Source organism: Balaenoptera acutorostrata, chromosome 12 (assembly GCF_949987535.1).
Source record: "Balaenoptera acutorostrata chromosome 12, mBalAcu1.1, whole genome shotgun sequence".
NCBI lineage: Eukaryota > Metazoa > Chordata > Mammalia > Artiodactyla > Balaenopteridae > Balaenoptera > Balaenoptera acutorostrata.
Genome location: NC_080075.1, coordinates 68,537,746 through 68,561,678, shown reverse-complemented (window position 1 = coordinate 68,561,678; position 23,933 = coordinate 68,537,746). Strand labels below are relative to the sequence as shown.

General features: G+C 35.9%; 1 protein-coding gene across 2 annotated transcripts in view; it reads right to left on the bottom strand.

Annotated features, from left to right (window-relative positions):
• Window positions 1-23,933, bottom strand: part of MEMO1 (mediator of cell motility 1) — a 148,262-nt gene that overhangs the window by 72,496 nt on the left and 51,833 nt on the right. For both annotated transcript variants that reach the window (XM_057558060.1, XM_057558061.1), the window contains exon 2: window positions 4,867-4,948. In XM_057558060.1, coding sequence (XP_057414043.1) covers window positions 4,867-4,948 — 82 coding nt within the window. The remainder of the gene's footprint in view (window positions 1-4,866; window positions 4,949-23,933) is intronic.

Genomic DNA, 23,933 nt, shown 5'->3' with positions numbered 1-23,933 from the left:
TGATCTACAAACCTAGAAACTAAATTTAAAAACACCTGTAAACGTACAGGATCAACCTGAATGACAACTGGCCCCAAACAGTTTACAGAAGCAGCAACCTCCATCTCAATTTTATTTTGCTGCACCTAGCCTTTTATTCTTTCCTTTCACAGGCACTGCTCAATGGCCCTAAAGATTCCTGCTTCAATAAAAAAATCAGTAAATGATTATATCCAAAAAATATCCAGGTAAAACAGTCATTATTTAGAATATTTTATTTTTACAAATGGAATCTCACAAACATTAAGTAAACAATATTATGAGCTAAAAAGTCAAGTAAGAATAAACTAACCACAATGTTGCATATTTAGGGGTTTTATTTTACTGCTAGAGTATATATGATTTGAGATATTGCCATGAATAACCTACCAGTCCTTCTTAATCTTAACAAGACTGGGAAAGTCTTGATGGTTTCTACCAGATTTAGCTCGAACTCCATGCTAATGCGAGGAGCCTGTCTTCTGGCCTATCATTCACACAGGGCACATCTGCTTTCACTATGTGAAAGGAAACAAGACAAAACCAAAACAAAGCCAAACAAGCACACAACACAACACAGAACGCACTATGAGACTGTTTAGAAGATTGTTTGTTAACATTAACAAGGACTGCAAATCTCCAGTAACTTAAATTAACTAGATAATTTATGAAGATTCATTGTCTCATGACATGCACTGGTAGAGCTCTACAGGTATGCTTCAGTATATACAACCTGATCTTCTATATAAATGTTTCTTAGTTTTTAAATTTTTTAAACAGGTTTTTATACTAAAGGTATAATGTACACAGTAAAAAAGTCAAACTGTAAAAAAAGGTACACAACGAAAAGTAAAAGTATCCTTTATTCCATACTATTCCTACTAGGTTAACCACTAAGAAATCAAATTCTGCTTTAAATGTATGGCCTTCAATATTCATTGTCTGTGCTTGACAGTAAAAAATAATTTCATCATGTAAATTAAGCCCCTTCCACAATTATCTGCTTATATTTTTATATTCAATAAGATGTTTCTTAAGTGATGCATACCTGTACAGCTCCATTCTAAGGGTTGCTGAGTTATTCCTGAATACTGCAAGATAAACAACAATTTTGGCATCAAGGTATCTGGCAGTCATGGTAAGAAGGCTTCTGGAACTCCTAGCTCATGAGATCATTTCAATATATATCCCAGGGCCATATACTGTCTCCTGTGCCTCAATATAAGTAAGATAGTTCCAAATGCAACCAAAAGATATTTTTTAGTCAAATTAAATTCTTTTGAATCCCTCTCCCAAATGTGCCTGGTTATGTTATATAGATTAGAATTCATTAAAATTGATCAACAGTTGGTTTATGGGTCAATATTTAATCATTTAATGATGTCAACAATAAATGACATTATTCTATTTAATCTACATCCATATAAAAATAAGCAAACTGTTTAAGCATTTTCAAAAGTGTGCTATCTAGGTTCTGAGTTTGTTTTTTTAAGGTTCCCCTTGTATGATTTATTCCTATGAAGGCAAAATCTAAGAAAGGTGGTCCCAGAGAGCTAGAATTTATAAAATTTTAAAAGTATGTTTTTGATTTGAAATAAAAGTAGAAATCTTAAAATTTTAAGTTGTCTAATTACTATATAAGCTCGGTCTTACAAAGACCCTTTTGTGCCTATAGAACAAGAAAATATTTGTTGTTGCTTTTCTACCTTAAAAAAAAAAAAGGTAACTCTGGAAAGGAAAATATAATAAGATGGAAACCATATAATAAGATGAACTTGACTATATTTAAAGTTTTCATATATTAACAAAGTAGAAATTGCCTATACATACATAAATGTAACTACAAAGTCACTATATAGCAGAAACATGCACACCAAAGCCAAAACTATTTTCAAATATTCATTTTAAAACCTAAGGTAACTTGGAAATCTTTTACAAATTAATATATTTGTAACGTAGACTCAAACATTTCATTTCCCAGGGCATTTCCAAACATTTCAGTTTAAAACTAACTACAAGAAGCAAACAAGTCTAACTACTTTTTCATGAATAACTAACTTCATTTTAATTTTATGTTGATTCAGCTCAGCTCCCACATTTAGAGTAAGTTTTAACTAGGAAGGTAGTATACCATAATAGTCAAATACCAGCAAAGTAATGGGAATGACAATAGAACATATCTCATGAGATGCTATAAAGAGATGATTACTAATCCACTGTTTCTCACCCAACCAAGGATCTCACTTACACAAACTTCCCAATTTATCCTTGCATCAATTTTTCTTTCTCTACTGGATCATGTCATCAACATTATAAACACTTTAATATCTCCCACCTTAAATAAAAATTCTCCCCGACACCATATTCCCATCGCCCGATTTCCTTGATTTATAGCAAAATTTCTCAAAAAAACTATCTATACTCACTGTCTTCATTTCCCTCCTTGATTCTTTCTTGAACCCACTCCAACTGTGCTTTCATCCCCACCGCCCCATAGAAATTGTTCTTATTAAAATAACCAGCAATCTCCATAGTATCCAATTATCAATTATCAATCCTCATCTTATTTGACCTCTTGACAGAATTTGACACACCTGATCATCTTTTCCTCCCTGACACATTTTCATCCTTTTGTCTCCCAGAGACTTCACTCACTCTTGGTTTTCCTCCTTCCCCACTGGTCCTCCTTCAAAATCTCCTTTGCAAATACTCATCTTCATCGTGACCTCTAAATTAAGCTGGCTTGCCTAAGGGCTTGGTCTTTGAACCTCTTCTCTTCTCTATTTTACTCCTGAGGCAACCATGTCTGATTAAAGTTACACACTTAGCTGTGTTAAGTGTGATATGCCAACACAGCCTAGCCCTTCTTCCCTGTACTCCAGATTCATATATCTAGCTGCCTCACTTGGATATCTAATAGGTATCTCAACATTAACACAGGCAGAATAAAATTTAGATTTTATATAAACACTTCAAATTCCACTCCCCACCTCCACCCTTGTTTTCTCCTTTAATTAGTACAAACCCCAATTCCATCCTTCCAATTTCACAAGCCCAAACTTAAGAGTCATCCTTGACTTGTTCTATTTTATTGGTCCTGCCTTCCAAATACCCAGAATATACAGCTTCTCATCACCTCCACCTCTAGCTCCCAGCCAAAGGCATTATGTCATCTCTTTTCTGTACTATAGTAATAAGCCTCCTAAATTGGACTCCTTGCCCCCACAAAACAGAAGGTTCATACAGCAGCAAGAATAATCCTTCTCAAACCTAAGTCAGATCATGTCACTTTGCTGCTCAAAACTTCTCATTACTTGCCTTATCACTTGGAATAAAAACCAAAGTTTTTATGTTCTCCTACAAAGCCTCCCTACAATCTAGCGCCCACTGCCTACCTCATCCACTACTCTTCCCCATACACACACACCACTCCAGCTACACTGGCCTTGCTTTTCCTCAAACACATTAAGCGTATCCTGCCCCAGAGCTTTTGTCCTTGCTTCGTCCTCAACCTGAAACCCTTTTTCCCTGGGCATCTGCATAACCTCTCTCTCACATCATTTAGACTCAATTGTTACCTTATGAGGAAGACCTTTTCTTACTATCCTATCTAAACTACCAACTCCCTACCCATACTGTCACTCTCAATCTTCTTATCTGCTTTATTTTTTCTTAGCACCCATCAGCACCTGACACAGAATATAATTATTTATTTACTGTCTGTCTTCCCCAAATACTAAAAGGCAAGCACCATGAGAGTAGTGATTTTGTTTTATTCAAAGAGCAGCACAAAGAAGAGTATCTGGCATTTAGCCTGGTAGATATTTGCTGAATAACAAAATAAGTAATAGCAAGTCATTATGCTAAAAGTTTTATAAAGATTAGCTCATTTAATCTTTGGAAAAACTATATGAAAGTAATACTATTATTCCAATTTTACCAAGGAGACAAAAGCACAAGAGATTAAATAACTTATATGTCACACAGTTGGTACGTAGTATAGTCAGCTTCCTGAATCTTTTAAACGAGATGAAGATAGACCATACAAATGGAGTATTTAACAAAAAGTTTGGCACAAAAAATACATAACATTTATGGAATACTTATTATGTGCCCAACATTAATGTAAGCTTTTTATGTGTATTTACTCATTTAATTCTCATATTGTTTAATAAGTGGTTGCTATTATTTTCACTATTTACTATTTATCAAGGTACCAACCTGAACTCAACAGAAGTCACATAAAAGATGCTGCTGTGACAGAAATAGCACAAACTCCAACATTTACCAAATCAAAATTAACTGAATTCACATCATACACAGACACATAGTTAACTGTATGTTTGCTAGCCTGTAGTTCTCAAAAAGCCCTCTAACATAGACGAAATAGTCACAGATTTTCTTCATTAAAAAAAAAAATCTACCCCTCCCCTAAAAATCAGGCTGCTACTCCATACTGCACCATATTATGTTTAATCCATTTTTTTATTATAAGTTTAAAATTATGTGATTAAAGTAGATCTTTTCAATGTTTAAAACAGAACTTATTCATTTGTACCAAATACTACTGAAATCACCAAGTTTATCTAATGTAAACAACTCTGTTTTAAAAGTCAGTTTTATTACCAAAAGTAAAATTTGATATTTCTGCATCTGAGAAAATAAAGTAGCCAATTCCTTTATCCTTCAGTTAAAGTGAAAGCCACAGGAATCATGAAATTTAGTGAATATAGCTTCTTCAGTTCAACACAGCATTTGATTTTTAATTTTTAATTCAATCCGTAGATACTCATTCTTTATTAATAATTAACATATGAAAGATTCTGGGTAAAGACCCTTAAAACTTACGGTGCAATAATGGCTCTAGCAGGTCTTTTTGTGGACTGTACTTGTGAAAGCCAACCTTCTAGCTGTGCATTCAGTTGCGGTCCTATAAAAAGAGAAGGAGAGAAACAGGAGTAAGCAAAGCAATACAGTACTAATAACCATACATGACACAAAGTCCTCACTGAACCTATTTGGAACTAAAATAGCTTAATGGGCAGTGGATCATCATTTTGGATGTTAACGTTTGAAACTTAACCAACTACAAAGTTTCTAGTAGCAAGCCATATGATAAAAACAAGTACTGATTAAACAAAATTTGCTTTTATCCATCCACTTATTTATTTACAACCATCTTCATTCAAGAACAACAATACAATCTACAATTTGAGGCAATGATCAAACAAAATAAAACAAGAAAGAGAAAACTATAGTATATGAAAAGAAAATAAGTGAATATTTTTTAGAGTACCAAAACCTGCCTTAATCACTAAAATCACATCCATGGAGTGATCATTACCACACTCAATGATCTTTCCTGCCATCCACTCCAGCCCCCTATTCCCATCACCATATAAATAACCAGTGTAACTACACCACCTCAAAAATCTCAATTTCAAGCATCCCACTCTCTTCACTTCCTATCATTCCAGTTCACGTCTAGAAATCTGTTGGAGTCACTTTTCCAACTGTCCTTCATCCTCTCTTCTTCACTTTTTATACCCATCCTGAGATTTGATGATCCATCACTATAATCACTCCCTTGCCTGTGGCCTCCCTCCTTTGCTCCTCTCTTCCTCCAGCGTAGTCAAATCATAGTTAAAACCAACCTTCCACTTAACAAAGCACCTCCATCTGAACAGCTGAATGAGACTGTAAAGAAACACAACCATATGAACTTTGAAATTATACTCATAAATTACAGCAGATCCTTAGCAAACAAAGCTCAGAAATCATACCACGACAACCTAGTGAATTTGCTCACCTATCTTTAAGATAGAGAGTTACTTCATACAGCTTCTCTTTTTACCTTAAACCATCATCCCCTTCCCATTCCCATTCCCAACAGATGATCAAACTTTTCACTTTGTTAAGGAAAAACAAGCAGAATAACCAACCATCCTGGTTGCTCAGGACTTTGCCAGTTTTAGCACTGGAAGTCCTGCATCCTGGGAAACCTCCCAGTCTCAGGCAAACCTGAACGTTAGTCACCCTAAATTCGGAAGAGAACTACTTCCTCTTCCCACCATTTATTCTGCTTTCTCTCCTGTTTCAACAAACTGTCCTTGCTCCTATCAAAAGCCAAACAAATTACTTCTACACTGGATCTCACTTTGTTTTTCATATTCAAGGACTCTGCTCTTACAACTGTCCTTGTCTCCTGCACTAACTTTTCCCTTTTTACTAGATCATTATCATTACCGTGCAAATATGCAATACTAGCAAATTGATTTCCACTGTCCCCTTTTTCTCCGGCTCTCTCTTTTTAAACTTTTAATTAAAAAAAATTTAAACATTACAAAAGAATCTAGATAATAATATAACAAACACTCATGGATTGACTGCCCAATAAATTAAACCTTAACATTCTATCTTATTTACTTAAGATCTTCTTTTATTAAGAAATAAAATACTGGACTTCCCTGGTGGTCCAGTGGTTAAGAATCCGCCTGCCAGTGCAGGGGACATGGGTTCAATCCCTGGTCCAGGAAGATCCCACATGCTGCAGAGCAACTAAGCCCGTGTGCCACAACTACTGAGCCTGCGCTCTAGAGCCTACGAGCCACAACTACTGAGCCCACACAACACAACTACTGAAGCCCACGTGCTCTGGGGCCCGTGTGCGGCAACTACTGAGCCCTCATGCTGCAACTACTGAAGCCCGTGTGCCTAGAACCCGTGCTCCGCAAAAAGAGAAGCCACCGCAATGAGAAGCCTGTGCACCGCAATGAAGAGTAGCCACCACTCCCCGCAACTAGAGAAAGCCCACGCGCAGCAACAAGCCAGCGCAGCCAAAAAAATACTAAAAAAATTTTTTTAATTATTAATTTTAAAAAAAGAAATAAAATATTAAAGACATCTGAATTCCCTGCTGATCCCATTATATACCTCCCTCCTAAGGTAACCAAGGTAACCACTTTCTGATTTTGGTGTTTATTATTGTGTTATACATTTACTAATTTATGTATCCATAAATAATACATGTATTATTTTGTTCTCCATGGGTTTTTTTGTTTTTGTTTTTAAATGTTACATAAATGTAGTGTACCTGTTCTTCTAAACTACTTTTAGTCAAATTATTTTTAAAAATTATTCATGTTGATACATGTAGCTCTAATTTATTCATTTTCAATGCTGTATAGTATTGTAATATATGAATATACCAAAATTTATCTGTTCATTCTCCTACTCAGACAGTTTGGTTGTTTCCACTGTTTCACTGTTAGTATACAATCCTACAAGTCTCTCATGAACGTCTGTTAAGAGTCTCTCTGGGATTTATCTAGAAGTAAAAGTACTGGATCATTGAGTATGAACATCTCCAAATTTACTAGAACACAACTAAATTGCCCACTGAAGCAGGCAGATCAATTTACTCACCAGTGTAAGAGCAAATAATAATAAGAGATTTAATTCTCCCTGTTAAAAATAAGAGAAGAGGGGCTTCCCTGGTGGCGCAGTGGTTGAGAATGTGCCTGTTAATGCAGGGGACACGGGTTCGGGCCCTGGTCTGGGAAGATCCCATATGCCGTGGAGCAACTAGGCCCGTGAGCCACAATTACTGAGCCTGCGCGTCTGGAGCCTGTGCTCCGCAACAAGAGAGGCCGCAATAGTGAAGAGGCTCGCGTACCACGATGAAGAGTGGCCCCCGCTTGACGCAACTGGAGAAGGCCCTTGCACAGAAACGAAGATCCAACACAGCCAAAAACAAATTAAAATTAAAAAAAAAAAAATAAGAGAGGAGACACCACACATATACTTTTCTTTAAAAATTTGTAATTCTAAATTCTTTCTCTTTGAAATGTATATAAATCTTTTAAAAAGCTAAATAAATATCATATGATATTGCTAATATGTGGAATCTAAAAAAGGGGGTACATATTAACTTATCTACAAAACAAAAATAGAGTTACAGATGTAGAAAGCAAACTCATGGTTACCAGGTGATGTGAGGGGGGGATAAATTGAAAGACTGGGATTGACATGTACACACCACTACATATAAACTAGGTAACTAATAAGGGCCTACTGTATAGCACAGGGAACTCTAGTCAATACTCTGTAATGGACTATATGGCAAAAGAATCTAAAGAAGAGTGGATATATGTATAACTGATTCACTTTGCTGTACACCTGAAACTAACACAACATTGTAAATCAACAACACTCCAACAAAAAAATTTTTTTTAATAAATTTATTTATTAATTTATTTTTAGCTGCATTGGGTCTTCATTGCTGCGTGCTGGCTTTCTCTAGTTGCGGCGAGTGGGGGCTACTCTTCATTAAGGTGCGCAGGCTTCTCATTGCGGTGGCTTCTCTTGTTGCGCAGCACGGGCTCTAGGCACGTGGGCTCAGTAGTTGTGACTCGTGGGCTCTAGAGTGCAGGCTCAGTAGTTGTGGCGCACGGGCTTAATTGCTCCGTGGCATGTGGGATCTTCCCGGACCAGGGCTCAAACCCGTGTCCCCTGCATTGGCAGGCAGATTCTTAACCAGTGTGCCACCAGGGAAGTCCCAAAAATTGTTTTAAAAATAAAATAAAAATTAAAAAATTAAAATTAAAGGGACATTCCTGGTGGCGAAGTGGTTAAGAATCTGCCTGCCAATGCAGGGGACACAGGTTTGAGCCCTGGCCTGGGAAGATCCCACATGTCACAGAGCAACTAAGCCCGTGCGCCACAACTACTGAGCCTGCGCTCTAGAGCCCGCGAGTCACAACTACTGAGCCCGTGAGCCACAACTACTGAGTCCACGTGTCACAACTGCTGAAGCCCACGTGCCTAGAGCCAGTGCTCCACAACAAGAGAAGCCACCACAGTGAGAAGCCCGTGCACCACAATGAAGAGTGGCCCCCACTCACCGCAACTGAAGAAAGCCCACATGATGCAACAAAGACCCAACGCATAAATAAATAAATAAATAAATAAATACATTTATTAAAAATAAAAACTTTCTAAAAATTTAAATTAAAAAAAAAAGCTAAATAAGCCTCTAACTAGCAACTCAGGACCATCTTTCTCAAGGACCCAAAAGCCATCTCTTTGAAATGTGATCAAGGGAGATAGTGCCCCTTTCTGCCAGTTTCTGAGGGATAGGAACCTAACTTCAGAGGGCCACCTAGCCCCAAGCTGCAAAATTACCTCCTGTTATAAAAATATGTAAGTTTAGTTTTCCTTTGGATAAAGCAATTAGCTAATACATATGGTCACCTCAATTACCAAGTGAATTTAGGATGAACTATGTGTGGCAAATGTTTCTATCAAGTCCTCTTACTTGAACACTACTCATAATTTATCTTGAGAATATGCATATAATGGGTTTTATCTGCCTAGCTAAATAAAAGGACGAGCACTCTTCACATATTTGCAATCTGTTAGCAGATAGCCAGTGATATGCATCATATTGTAGCTTAATGCTTAGTCAAAAATAAAATTTTCTTTCTCTTCTACCTTTGAAGAGAAGTTTTCTGAGATGGCAGGAGGTTTTGGTTTAAATTATATTTCTCCAACATCAGCAATGGCTCAAATTTCCCATTTCCCTACATCCTTACCAACATCTGATACTGTCAGAATTTTTAATTTTTGCCAAGTTGATGGGTATGAAATCGTACCCCTTTGTTTCTTCTAATTTGTACTTGCCAAATATCCATTGAGATGAAGCATTTATGGATTTGGAAATTCTGTGTTTAGGACTATATACATAAACAAGTCAAGTTTATAAATGGCTAGCCCATCTATAAACTGCCAAAGTACAAAAAAGGTCTGATTCAGCAATCAAATGATGTACTTTATTTTTAAAACTTAAATTTAAGAACAGTTACCATAAAACTTATATTAAATAATTTCATTACTAATTCAAGGAAAAATGGTTCCTAATTTCAAAGTAAATTAAAATTTTAGCTTCCTAATAAATTTCATGTTAACTTAAAATAAGTATTTCCATGTCATAGGAAGTTTACAAAACAAATATAAAACTAAATAAAACAAAAAAAATATCTCCCAATTCAGCAACCCTACTGCCCCCAACTTCACTGGTTTTAAGCACTAAACCAAGCTTTCTTAACAGTCCTTCTGTAAAAGAACCAGTTTCTTCAGAAGGATCCTAAGATAAAAGTCAAACTCCAAGTTTCTCAATTATTTTTAACTAAGATAGCTGAGTGTATCTATTTATTACAAATGGCTGCTTAACTGTTGATTTGTAAAGTGTCAAATAAAAAATAAATTTCCATTCTTCCACAGAGGCTGATACTTGGCAATATGGTATCCTAAATACATGAAGGTGATGTAGAATGTGTGCTTTCTTTCTCAAATATCACTGAATTTGAAGGCACAGTGATGAATGGAAAAAATGAATCAAAAGGAAAAATCCTCGCAAAACTACTTCATGGTTGTGTGACCTTGCCCTGAGAGGAATAAATGGGCATGTACTCCTTTGGATAAAGAGTAAAAGTAGGTTCCCAAAGGATCAATGCTAAAGTATTTCCTTAAGAAATAGACAATAAATAACGTGCTGCAGGCAAGTCAGTACACTTCTGTTTGAGTCCCAATTAAATCAAACAATATTTCACAAAAAAGTTTATTTGCATGCTGACAAAACCACAAAGATACTACACACACACACACACACACACACACACACACACATTTTCAGGAATTCCTATGCAACTAATTAACAGAACCATTCTAAAATATGGTAATTAAGTAAGCCAAATTGATTTTTAACTCTCTTTAGTCTGCTCCTCCTATTCCTCTTTGGAGAGAAAAAAAAATTCAATGGCCTCCTGACTCTGAAAACAATCATGTGTCCTATACTGTTCTCAAAAAATGTGCAATGGAACCACCTGAGGATCTCATTAAAATACTAATTATGATTCTATAGGTCTGGAGTGGGGCCTGAGATCCTTCATTTCGAATATGCTCTGCAAGTAAGAGCAACGTTTCCTGGCCTATAGACCACACTCCAATAGCAAGTCTAGATCAACGGTGGCCAACCAAAAAAGGGACTTGGACCGCAAAGACTCCGAAAAACTATATGCATAACAAGTTTTACCTAAAGATAAAATAAATCTCTAGATAAATATAAGATCTATCAATTACAGATTAAAAAATACATATTCATTTAACAGTGGTAATGAAACCTCTTTTACTTTTTTAAAATCATCTATTTTGTCAATCAAGACATAGTAAAGAATAATTACTGTCCTCTAGGAAATTCCATACTTTCTAACATGAAGTAGGTTCCTTAAAAAGAGGAAAGTAGAGAAGAAGAACTACAACCCTGCAGCCTGTGGAACAAAAACCACATTCACAGAAAGATAGACAAGATGAAAAGGCAGAGAGCTATGTACCAGACGAAGGAACAACATAAAACCCCAGAAACACAACTAAATGAAGTGGAGACAGGCAACCTTACTGAAAAAGAATTCAGAATAATGATAGTGAACATGATCCAGGACCTTGAAAAAGAATGGAGGCAAAGATCGAGAAGATGCACGAAATGTTTAACAAAGACCTAGAAGAATTAAAGAACAAACACCTAGAAGAATTAAAGAACAAACAAACAAAGAAGAACAATACAATAACTGAGATGAAAAACACACTAGAAGGAATCAATAGCAGAATAACTGAGGGAGAAGAATGGATAAGTGACCTGGAAAACAAAAGGGTGGAAATCACTGCCAAGGAACAGAATAAAGAAAAAAGTATGAAAAGAAATAAAGACAGCCTAAGAGACCTCTGGGACAACATTAAACACACCAACATTCACATTATAGGGGTCCCAGAAGGAGAAGAGAGAGAAAGGACCCGAGAAAATATTTGAAGAGATTATAGTCGAAAACTTCCCTAACATGGGAAAGGAAATAGCCACCCATGACCAGGAAGCGCATAGAGTTCCAGGCAGGATAAACCCAAGGAGAAACGCCAAGAAAACATAGTAATCAAACTGACAAAAATTAAAGACAAAGAAAAATTATTGAAAGCAACAAGGGAAAAATTACAAATAACATACAAGGGAACTCCTGTAACATTAACAGCTGATTTCTCAGCAGAAACTCTACAAGCCAGAAGGGAGTGGCATGATACATTTAAAGTGATGATAGGGAAGAACCTACAACCAAGATTACTCTACCCAGCAAGGATCTCATTTAGATTTGATGGAGAAATCAAAAGCTTTACAGACAAGCAAAAGCTAAGAGAATTCAGCACCACCAAACCAGCTCTGAAGCTACAACAAATGCTAAAGGAAGTTCTCTAAGTGGAAAACACAAGAGAAGAATAGGACCTACAAAAACAAACCCAAAACAATTAAGAAAATGGTCATAGGAACATACATATCGATAATTACCTTAAACGTGAATGGATTAAATGCTCCAACCAAAAGACACAGGCCGGCTGAATGGATACAAAAACAAGACCCATATATATGCTGTCTACAAGAGACCCACTTCAGACCTAGGGACACATACAGACTGAAAGTGAGGGGATGGCAAAAGATATTCCACGCAAATGGAAATCAAAAGAAAGCTGGAGTAGAAATACTCATATCAGATAAAATAAACTTTAAAATAAAGAATGTTACAAGAGACAAGGAAGGACACTACATAATGATCAAGGGATCAATCCAAGAAGAAGATATAACAATTATAAATATATATGCACCCAACATAGGAGCACCTCAATACATAAGGCAACTGCTAACAGCTCTAAAAGAGGAAATCGACAGTAACACAATAATAGTGGGGGACTTTAACACCTCACTTACACCAATGGACAGATCATCCAAAATGAAAATAAATAAGGAAACAGAAGCTTTAAATGACACAATAGACCAGATAGATTTAATTGATATTTATAGGACATTCCATCCAAAAACAGCAGATGACACGTTCTTCTCAAGTGCGCACGGAACATTCTCCAGGATATACCACATCTTGGGTCACAAATCAAGCCTCAGTAAATTTAAGAAAATTGAAATCATATCAAGCATCTTTTCTGACCACAACACTATGAGATTAGAAATGAATTACAGGGGAAAAAACGTAAAAAACAATAACACATGGAGGCTAAACAATACGTTACTAAATAACCAAGAGATCACTGAAGAAATCAAAGAGAAAATCAAAAAATACCTAGAAACAAATGACAACAAAAACATGACAATCCAAAACCTATGGGACGCAGCAAAAGCAGTTCGAAGAGGGAAGTTTACAGCAATACAATCCTACCTCAAGAAACATGAAAAATCTCAAATAAACAATCTAACCTTACACCTAAAGGAACTAGAGAAAGAAGAACAAACAAAACCCAAAGTTAGTAGAACGAAAGAAAACATAAAGATCAGAGCAAAAATAAATGAAATAGAAACAAAGCAGTAGCAAAGATAATAAAACTAAAGCCTGGTTCTTTGAGAAGATAAACAAAATTGATAAACCTTTAGCCAGACTCATCAAGAAAAAGAGGGAGAGGACTCAAATCAATAAAATTAGAAATGTAAAACAAGAAGTTACAACAGACACTGCAGAAGTACAAAGCATCCTAAGAGACTACTACAAGCAAATGTATGCCAATAAATTGGACAACTTGGAAGAAATGGACAAATTCTTAGAAAGGTATAACCTTCCAAGGCTGAACCAGGAAGAAACAGAAAATATGAACAGACCAATCACAAGGAAAGAAATTGAAACTGTGATTAAAAATCTTCCAAGAAACAAAAGTCCAGGACCAGATGGCTTCACAGGTGAATTCTATCAAACGTTTAGAGAAGAGCTAACACCCATCCTTCTCAAACTCTTCCAAAATATCGCAGAGGATGGAACACTCCCAATCTCATTCTACGAGGCCACCATCACCCTGATACCAAAACCGGACAAAGATGATGCAAAAAAAGAAAATTACAGACCAATATCACTGATGAATATAGATGCAAAAATCCTCAACAAAATACTAGCAAACAGAATCCAACAACACATTAAGAGGATCATACACCTTGATCAAGTGGGATTTATCCCAGGGATGCAAGGATTCTTCAATATATGCAAATCAATCAATGTGATACACCATATTAACAAATTGAAGAATAAAAACCACATGATCATCTCAATAGATGCAGAAAAAGCTTTTGACAAAATTCAACACCCATTTATGATAAAAACTCTCCAGAGAGTGGGCATAGAGGGAACCTACCTCAACATAATAAAGGCCATATATGACAAACCCACAGCCAACATCATTCTCAATGGTGAAAAACTGAAAGCATTTCCTCTAAGATCAGGAACAAGACAAGGATGTCCACCCTTGCCACTATTATTCAACATAGTTTTGGAAGTCCTAGCCAAGGCAGTCAGAGAAGAAAAAGAAATAAAAGGAATCCAAATCAGAAAAGAAGAAGTAAAACTGTCACTGTTTGCAGATGACATGATACTATACATAGATAATCCAAAAGATGCCACCAGAAAACTACTAGAGCTAATCAATGAATTTGGTAAAGTTGCAGGATACAAAATTAATGCACAGAAATCTCTTGCATTCCTATGCACTAACAATGAAATATCAGAAAGAAATTAAAGAGAAACAATCTCATTCACAATTGCAACAAAAATAATAAAATACAAAGGAATAAACCTACCTAAGGAGGTAAAAGACCTGTACTCAGAAAACTATAAGACACTGGTGAAAGAAATCAAAGATGACACAAACAGAAGGAGAGATATACCATGTTCTTGGATTGGAAGGACGAATATTATGAAAATGACTACACTACCCAAAGCAATCTACAGATTCAACGCAATCCCTATCAAATTACCAATGGCATTTTTTACAGAACTAGAACAAAAAATCTTAAAGTTTGTAATGGAGACACCAAAGACCCCAAATAGCCAAAGCAGTCTTGAGGGAAAAACACAGAGCTGGAGGAATCAGACTCCATGACCTCAGACTATACTACAAAGCTACAGTAATCAAGACAATATGGTACTGGCACAAAAACAGAAACATAGATCAATGGAACAAGATAGAAAACCCAGAGATAAACCCATGCACCTATGGTCAACTAATCTATGACAAAGGAGGCAAAGATATACAATGGAGAAAAGACAGTCTCTTCAATAAGTGGTGCTGGGAAAACTGGACAGCTACATGTAAAAGAATGAAATTAGAATACTCCCTAACACCATACACAAAATAAACTCAAAATGGATTAGAGACCTAAGACCTCTAATAAGACCAGACACTATAAAACTCTTAGAGGAAAACACAGGAAGAACACTCTTTGACATAAATCACAGCAAGATCTTTTTGATCCACCTCCTAGAGCAATGGAAATAAAAACAAAAAAAAACACAAATGGGACCTAATGAAACTAAAAGCTTTTGTAAAGCAAAAGAAACTACAAACAAGACGAAAAGACAACCCTCAGAATGGGAGAAAATATCTGCAAATGAATGAACGGACAAAGGATTAATCTCAAAAATATATAAACAGCTCATGCAGTTCAATATTAAAAAAACGAACAACCCAATCCAAAAATGGACAGAAGACCTAAATAGACATTTCTCCAAAGAAGACATACAGATGGCCAAGAAGCACATGAAAAACTGCTCAACATCACTAATTATTAGAGAAATGCAAATCAAAACTACAGTGAGGTATCAGCCACACCAGTTAGCATGGACAGCATCAGAAAATCTACAAACAACAAATGTTGAAGACGGTGTGGAGAAAAGGAAACCCTCTTGCACTGCTGGTGGGTATGTAAATTGATACAGCCACTATGGAGAACAGTATGGAGGTTCCTTAAAAAACTAAAAATAGAATTACCATATGACCCAGCAATCCCACTACTGGGAATATACCCAGAAAAAACCATAATTCAAAGAGACACATGCGGGGGCTTCCCTGGTGGTGCAGTGGTTGAGAATCTGCCTGCTAACACAGGGGACACGGGTTCGAGCCCAGGTCTGGGAAGATCCCACATGCCACGGAGCAACGAGGCCCGTGAGTCACAACTACTGAGCCTATGCGTCTGGAGCCTGTGCTCCGCAACGAGAGGCCACGATAGTGAGAGGCCCGCGCACCGCGATGAAGAGTGGCCCCTGCTTGCCGCAACTAGAGGAAGCCCTTGCACAGAAACGAAGACCCAACACAGCCAAAAATAAAAATTAATTAATTAATTAATTAAAAAAAAAAAACAATGTGAATCTGTAAGCTGAGAGTAAGAGCACACAGCTAATCCTTAAAAAAGACACATGCACCCCAATGTTCACTGCAGTACTATTTACAATAGCCAGGTCATGGAAGCAACCTAAATGGCCATCGACAGCCGAATGGATAAAGATGTGGTACATATATACAATGGTATATTACTCAGCCATAAAAAGGAAAAACTGGGTCATTTGCAGAGATGTAGATGGATCTAGAGACTGTCATACAGAGTGAAGTAAATCAGAAAGAGAAAAACAAATATCGCATATTAACGCATATATGTGGAACCTAGAAAAATAGTACAGATGAACTGGTGTGCAGGGCAGAAACAGAGACACAGATGTAGAGAACAAACGTATGGACACCAATCAGGGAAAGTGCCGGGGGTGGGGGGGCTGGTGGTGGGATGAACTGGGAGATTGGGATTGACATATATACACTAATATGTATAAAATGGATGACTAATAAGAACCTGCTGTGTAAAAAAATAAATTAAATTAAATTCAGGGAAAACAAAGGAAAGTAGAATACACCTCAAAAAGCCCGAGGACCAAAATAAAATTTAAAAATTTTTAAATAAATAAATAAAGCCTGAGGACCATTCTAGTCCTATCACTTACCTTTCCTAGAATTTTATCTGTATTGTGTTTCAGTCACCACACAGCTTTATGTTCTACTAGTTATTTAATAAACTATTACATCATAAGGTTAACTATGACCAATCATGTTATAATTTGCTTTCATTTGTTAACTGAATAAATATTTATGGAGCAGCTATTTATGTGCCAGGAAGTGGGATGAATGCTGGAGTTATATCAATAAAAAAAAGAGAGGAAATGGGACTTTCCTGGTGGTCCAGTGGTAAAGAATCCTCCTTGCAATGCAGGGGATGTGGGTTCAATCCCTGGTCAGGGAACTAAGATCTCACATGCTGTGGAGCAACTAAGCCCGTGCACCACAACTATTGAGCTTGCCCGCCTCAACTAGAGAGGCTGCGTGCCGCAAACTACAGAGCCCATGCACTCTGGAACCCACGCCAGAGCTACAGAGCCCACGAGCCCTGGAGCCTGTGCACCACAACTAGAGAAGAGAAAACCCACACGCCACAACTAGAGAGAAGCCCGTGCACCGCAATGAAAAGATCCCGCATGCCTCAACAAAGATCCTGCGTGCCGCAACTAAGACCCGATGCAGCCAAAAATAAATAATAAAAATTTTTAATAAAAAACTTAAAAAAAAAAAAAGACAGGAGAGATACCTTCCTTCATGGCACTTTATAAGTGTCAATGTCTTAAATCCAAAGAATGGTGAAAAGATGATAAATTCAGACACCAGGACAAGCTAATAGGAAAGACAGTTTCGGTTAGGAGAGGAGCCTTCCAGTGCTAATCAAAGTATTCCACATACATAAGGTAAAGAATGATCAACTATCACAACTTTTTTAACATTCTTTTTTAATTGGTACCAGCATAGTAAATATAATTCTACAGGACTGGTTAAAACAAAGTAACCAGGCTTCCCTGGTGGCGCAGTGGTTAAGAATCCGCTTGCCAATGCAAGGGACACAGGTTTAAGCCCTGGTCCGGGAAGATCCCACGTGCCGTGGAGCAACTAAGCCCGTGCACCCCAACTACTGAGCCTGCGCTCTAGAGCCCATGAGCCACAACTACTGAAGCTCATGTGCCTAGAGACCGTGCTCTGCAACAAGAGAAGCCACTGCAATAAGAAGCCTGCGCACTGCAACGAAGAGCAGCACCCGCTTGCCACAACTAGAGAAAGCCCACGTGCAGCAACGAAGAACCAACACAGCCAAAAATAAATAAATAAAATGAAAATTTTTTTAAAATGTAAAAAAAACCCAAAAAACCAAAGTAACAAGAGACAAAGCAGAAGCAAAAAATACAAAGCCAAAAAAGTAGGTTGTCAGCACCTAGTATTTTCTTCTTAATCACTCTAAATCTGTTAAATCTGTTAAAACCAAGCTAAGAAATAAACTCTAACCTGTGATGGAAAGTCTACAAATAATAAGATTAATATGTTAGGGAGTTCCTAGGTGGCCTAGTGGTTAGGATTTGGCGCTCTCACTGCGGAGGCCTAGGTTCAATCCCTGGTTGGGGAATCATCCCGCATGCCGCGTAGCGTGGCCAAAACACAAAAATAAATAAGATTAACATGCTAGACTTTTTATGACAGTGGCTCCTGGATCGCTGAATGTTACAGGCCAATAAAATTTCAGAAGAAATTTAAGGAACCAACATAGGGTTGCAATTTTTTTTTTTTTTTTGCACATGTCAACTTTATTTGAAGTACTGACAGTAAACTTATTCAAAACAATGTAATGTTGCCTTGAGGTATTTTGTATATGAGAAAGATGAATGTTAACATTTTCCATCACAGTACTGGTTGTACAATGATAATTATCATGATTATGAAATTTGTAGCAAGATGGATCCTGGTTTTCCATATTTAGTGTTATTCTAATTATATATTTTATATTAAAAAGATTAAAGTATTGAGAAGTCCAAAATGTCAAAAACATGAGCTCTCATCTCAAAACAGATTTTGTCATTATAGATGGTTTACTTTCCATACCAATAATAATGTTATGTTACTTCACTATCAATATATTATGCAGGTAAAATGAGATGAGACATTATCAATTAAAATTTTTTAATTGAAATATAGTTGATTTACAATGTTGTGTTAGTTTCAGGTGTACAGCAAAGTGATTCAGATATATATATATATATATGTGTATATATATATTCTTTTTCAGATTCTTTTCCATTATAGGTTATTACAAGATAGTGAATATAGTTCCCCATGCTATACAGTAAGTCCTTGTTTTTTCTCTATTTTATATATAGTAGTGTCTATCTGTTAATCTCAAATTCCTAATTTATCCTTAGCTCCTGCCTTTTCCCTTTGGTAACCATAAGTTTGTTTTCTATGTCTGTGAGTCTATTTCTGTTTTTTAAATAAGTTCATTTGTATCATTTTTTTAGATTCCACATATAAGTGATACCATATGATATTTGTCTTTCTCTGTCTGACTTTATTTAGTATGATAATCTCTAGGTCCATCCATGTTGCTGCAAATGGTATCATTTAATTGTTTTTTGTGGCTGAGTAATATCCCACTATATATTGTACATATACCATATCTTCTTTATCCATTCATCTGTCGATGGTCACTTAGGTTGCTTCCATGTCTTGGCTATTGTAAATAGTGCTGCTGTAAACACTGTGGTGCATGTGTCTTTTCAAATTAGAGTTTTCATCTTTTCCAGATACATGGCCAGGAGTGGGACTGCTATTGTAACTCTATTTTTAGTTTTTTAAGAAACTTCCATGCTGTTCTCCATAGTGGCTGTGCAAATTTTTTATTTTCTCAAGAAAGGACATTTAAAACACATCAACCATTTATCTATGACCACCATGATTTCTTAAAATAAATACCGTAACACCAAAAAATAATAAATGCACAATTTTAAGATAACCTCAGTCCTTTAAACTGAATAACCACATTTCATTGATTCCAAGAAGGTGCACCAGTGTTTTATGTATCACTAAGAAAGAAAGAAAATAAAAAACCTTCCAATTAAAATAAGACAGATGGTTTCTTATCACTTAGAATTTTTATATTTATTGGAAAAGTTCTTAAACTTATTTAGATGTGAATTCTCATAACACAAGTTTATGTAAAAAAGAAAAGCAAAATGAACTCAAGATACTCTTAAAATTTTCTTCACATTCACAATCTAATATCTAAATTGCTTTTTAACTCAGTCATCAGTGACCCTGTTTTTCCATAATATCATCCTCTGTACCAATGGAATTAGTGATGTGATATTCCTTTTAAAAATGTTCCTCTACTGCCTCGGGACTCTAGTCCAAGAAACTGACACACATTGTCCAAGTCTTGATGCTATATCTTTTCTGATCTTACCAAAAGGTATCACCAAAAGGTGCAACCAACAGGTTTCAGAAGACAACCCAGGCATGTTCATCTCTTTCATAAATGGTCCTTAAATGGTATGTTACCAGAAACACCAATGGGTTGCAGTTGTCTAGTCATACCAACAGGATTAATTATTGAGTTCGAGTATATGTAGGCAGTGACAACTATTTCGCAACTGACAATGATTTAAAGATGCCATTGATTGTAAAACACATCTCAATTTCAGAAATGTTAAAATGTGGGAAAACGTACATCTTAAAATCAATGAAATATAGTAGCACTATGAAAACCACACTCTCCACAATGTTCTGGCATTTTTTAATTTCAATGCAAAACAGTGAAAAAATTCATCAAAAAACAGCATTTGGGAACCACTTCTCACTACAATGAAAAGTATTTCTCAGAAGGCTTACTGACTATAATGACCTCATTTAATTGAAAAAATAACATTTCAGCAGTTCTCCCTAAATCCCTTCTCTCATTACTGATGTCTTACTGTGACCATATACTTATAATTTATTGCTATGCTATTTACAAAACTAAGTATCCTATTTTTAGATACATGGCAAGGGATGCTGTTTGTTTTTATGTATCTTATGACAGGACTCCTCATACAGAAAATAATATGCCCTTAGGAGTACAAGAACACAAGAATTGTCTCACTGAATCTGACCCAAAACCCATCCAGAGCAGTACTGTATCAAACCAAAAAAACAAAAACAAAAATTAAAAAAACCTTGCTATGAAGAACACTATTGTTCTCCTTGATACAAACCTCAAAGGGTTAGACCAAATCCAAATATCTTGGATTCCTTATTACCCACTAAAATTATAAACATTTTAAGAATCTGTTTATATTTTTTGCTAAACTCTGTAGTTCAGAATAGAATCCATAGCGGCAAATAACTATCCAAATGAACAATCTTTAGTGCATACCAACTAACCCATATCTGGCCAAGTGGACATCACTTACCACTTTTCTGTCCACTCATATACAGTCTCTCAAAATTTTCATATAGTTAATACCAATTCCACTGGCATTTCATACGTAAAAGGGCTTCAAATTTGAAGGATCACAGTGTATTTCTCCCTTGAGGTGATTTACAAAACCATAACCTGAAAATAGGTTCAGCATTGATCCCTTTAACAGTCTATTAATTTGGACTCCCTATTCTTACTCTTATTCTGTTTATAAACAAATTCCCTATCCCTATCAAATGATGCCACTAAGTTCCTTGAGAGTGCCTGGTTATAGTATCTTACCTAAACTCTTTTTTAAGATCAAGATACTGATTTTTGTCTGCTATTTCTTCATTATAAAAAAAAAATATATATATATATATATATATTCAGTATGGAAATTGTGGGGAATACATATTAAGAAGGGGGAAAAGCAAAAATCCCATAATTATTTTAAAAACCCACCAAAATTAATATTTTCCAAATTTCCTTCTAGTCTTTAAAATGATATACAATTCTGTAACTTGATTTTATTTACATAACATTATACATAGGTATTTCCCTGTATTATGAACTCTTTATAGACATTTTATGGCTAAATAAGATTTCTTTTTGTAAATGGATCACTGCTTCCTTAAACATTACTCTAATATAAGATGTTTAGGTTCTTTCTTTCCAATTTTTTGCGCTATTATAAACAATTCTGTAATATATATCTCTATTTCCATATTTTAAATTATCTCCTTTTGAGATTCTCAGAATGGAATTACTATGTAAATCAATGAGTCTTTTTAAGATTTCAATACATATATTCAAAATGTTATCCAAAATTGCATCCATTCAAAATCATGCACCATGCATGAACAATACCTGTTTCACCATACCCTCACCATTCTCCTCAAAACAGTATTTTAAAAGATTAATTTAACTCATCCCTCATTTGATAAAAATTTAATGCCTGACCTCAATTATATTTGACATTTCAAAATAAATTACTTTATTTCTTCAGAGTAATTTAAATGCCTAGGAAAAATACATTTTGACTCTTAAGATATGTATTTTCTACTTGGACCATGAAATAGCAACATAATTGTTGCTGCCAGTCACAAGTTATCCATTACTAATGTTTAGCAAACAACTACTATCTATTGGCCTTTACAGTAGGCAGGTCAAATTCAAAACCAAGCCTATTATGCTGCATTATGCTACTGTTTTAAATCGCTCACAATCCTTAAGACTTTTATATTCTCCTGCCATTAAATCTTTTTAAGTAATGGGGTATTTTTTTAACCTTTTAGTTACGATAATTCTTTCTCCTATAATAGTCAAAAAGTGGTCTACAGACGAGAATCATCCAATAATGTGTTTATTTTAAAAAGAGATCACTATGTCATCACAATCTCTGGGGATGGTTACCTGGAGTTTTTAACAAGCTTTTAACAAGCTCTCAGGTGGCTGTGATACACACTAAAATGCGGGGCCCCTGCCATAAAGGCATTCATGTACACATGCTATATGAATGAATACATGAATGAATGCAGCTAACAGACTCTTGGACAGTTTATATTAGTTATAAACTGTTTTCATTACATAAATAAATCACATAATCTATAAGTTAGCAATATATAAATGCATGAATTTTTACCTCTAAACTACTTTGAATCCATAAGTGATCCACTGTTTCTTAAAATTTACATAAGTTTATTTTTAATAGTGTTTCTAGCCTCTCACTTCAATCAATGCCTCTCCAGCTTTTCCACTCAAATAACAAATGAAAAAGGAAAATAAACTCAGATTCATAGAAACTGGGTGATATGCAAACAAATTCTTTTAAATCTTCTGTTTTAGTCCAAAAATTCATGTGAGGGGCTTCCCTGGTGGCGCAGTGGTTAAGAATCCGCCTGCGAATGCAGGGGACGTGGGTTCGAGCCCTGGTCCAGGAAGATCCCACATGCCACGGAGCAACTAAGCCCATGCGCCACAACTACTGAGCCTGCGTTCTAGAGCCTGTGAGCCACAACTACTGAACCCATGTGCCACAACTACTGAGCCTGCACTCTAGAGCCTGTGCTCCACAACAAGAGAAGCCACCACAATGAGAAGCCCGTGCACCGCAACAGAGTAGCCCCTGCTCTCCGCAACTAGAGAAAGCCCACGCACAGTAACGAAGACCCAATGTAGCCAAAAATAAAATAAATTTTTTTTAAAAATTCATGTGAATGTAATAAACTAAATGACAATATCCATAGTAATTTCAAAATTCCCATGCTCCTATCTGCAATTTAAATGGAGGCTTCAAGAAGATACACCACATTTATCCTCTAACACAGGGTCAAGTACTCTAGTTAGGAAACACGAACCTGGATCATAAAAAGCAACAAGCTAAATGAGCTGAAGTGGTACAAATGCTTAAAGTTGGGTCCACAACACTTCCTTAATGCATATCTAACCAGGAATCATTATTTTCTTCCAATTGCAACATTTTTTTTTTTAATGTTTCTTTAGGTTACAACCAGCCAATTGATACTAGTGAATCTGGATAATTTGGTACCAAATGCAAAAACATAATTTATGGAAAAATAAAACAAGTCCGCCTTAGCGGAAAGAATCAGGAATAGGATAACACTTCCCACACAAGGAAACAATTCTCAGGCAATTGCTAAAAAATAAAAGTTTCTTAAGGTAAAAGGAAAAATTAGAATTTTCATTTTTCATATATTTCTACCACAAAACAAATCTGTAGACATTATCA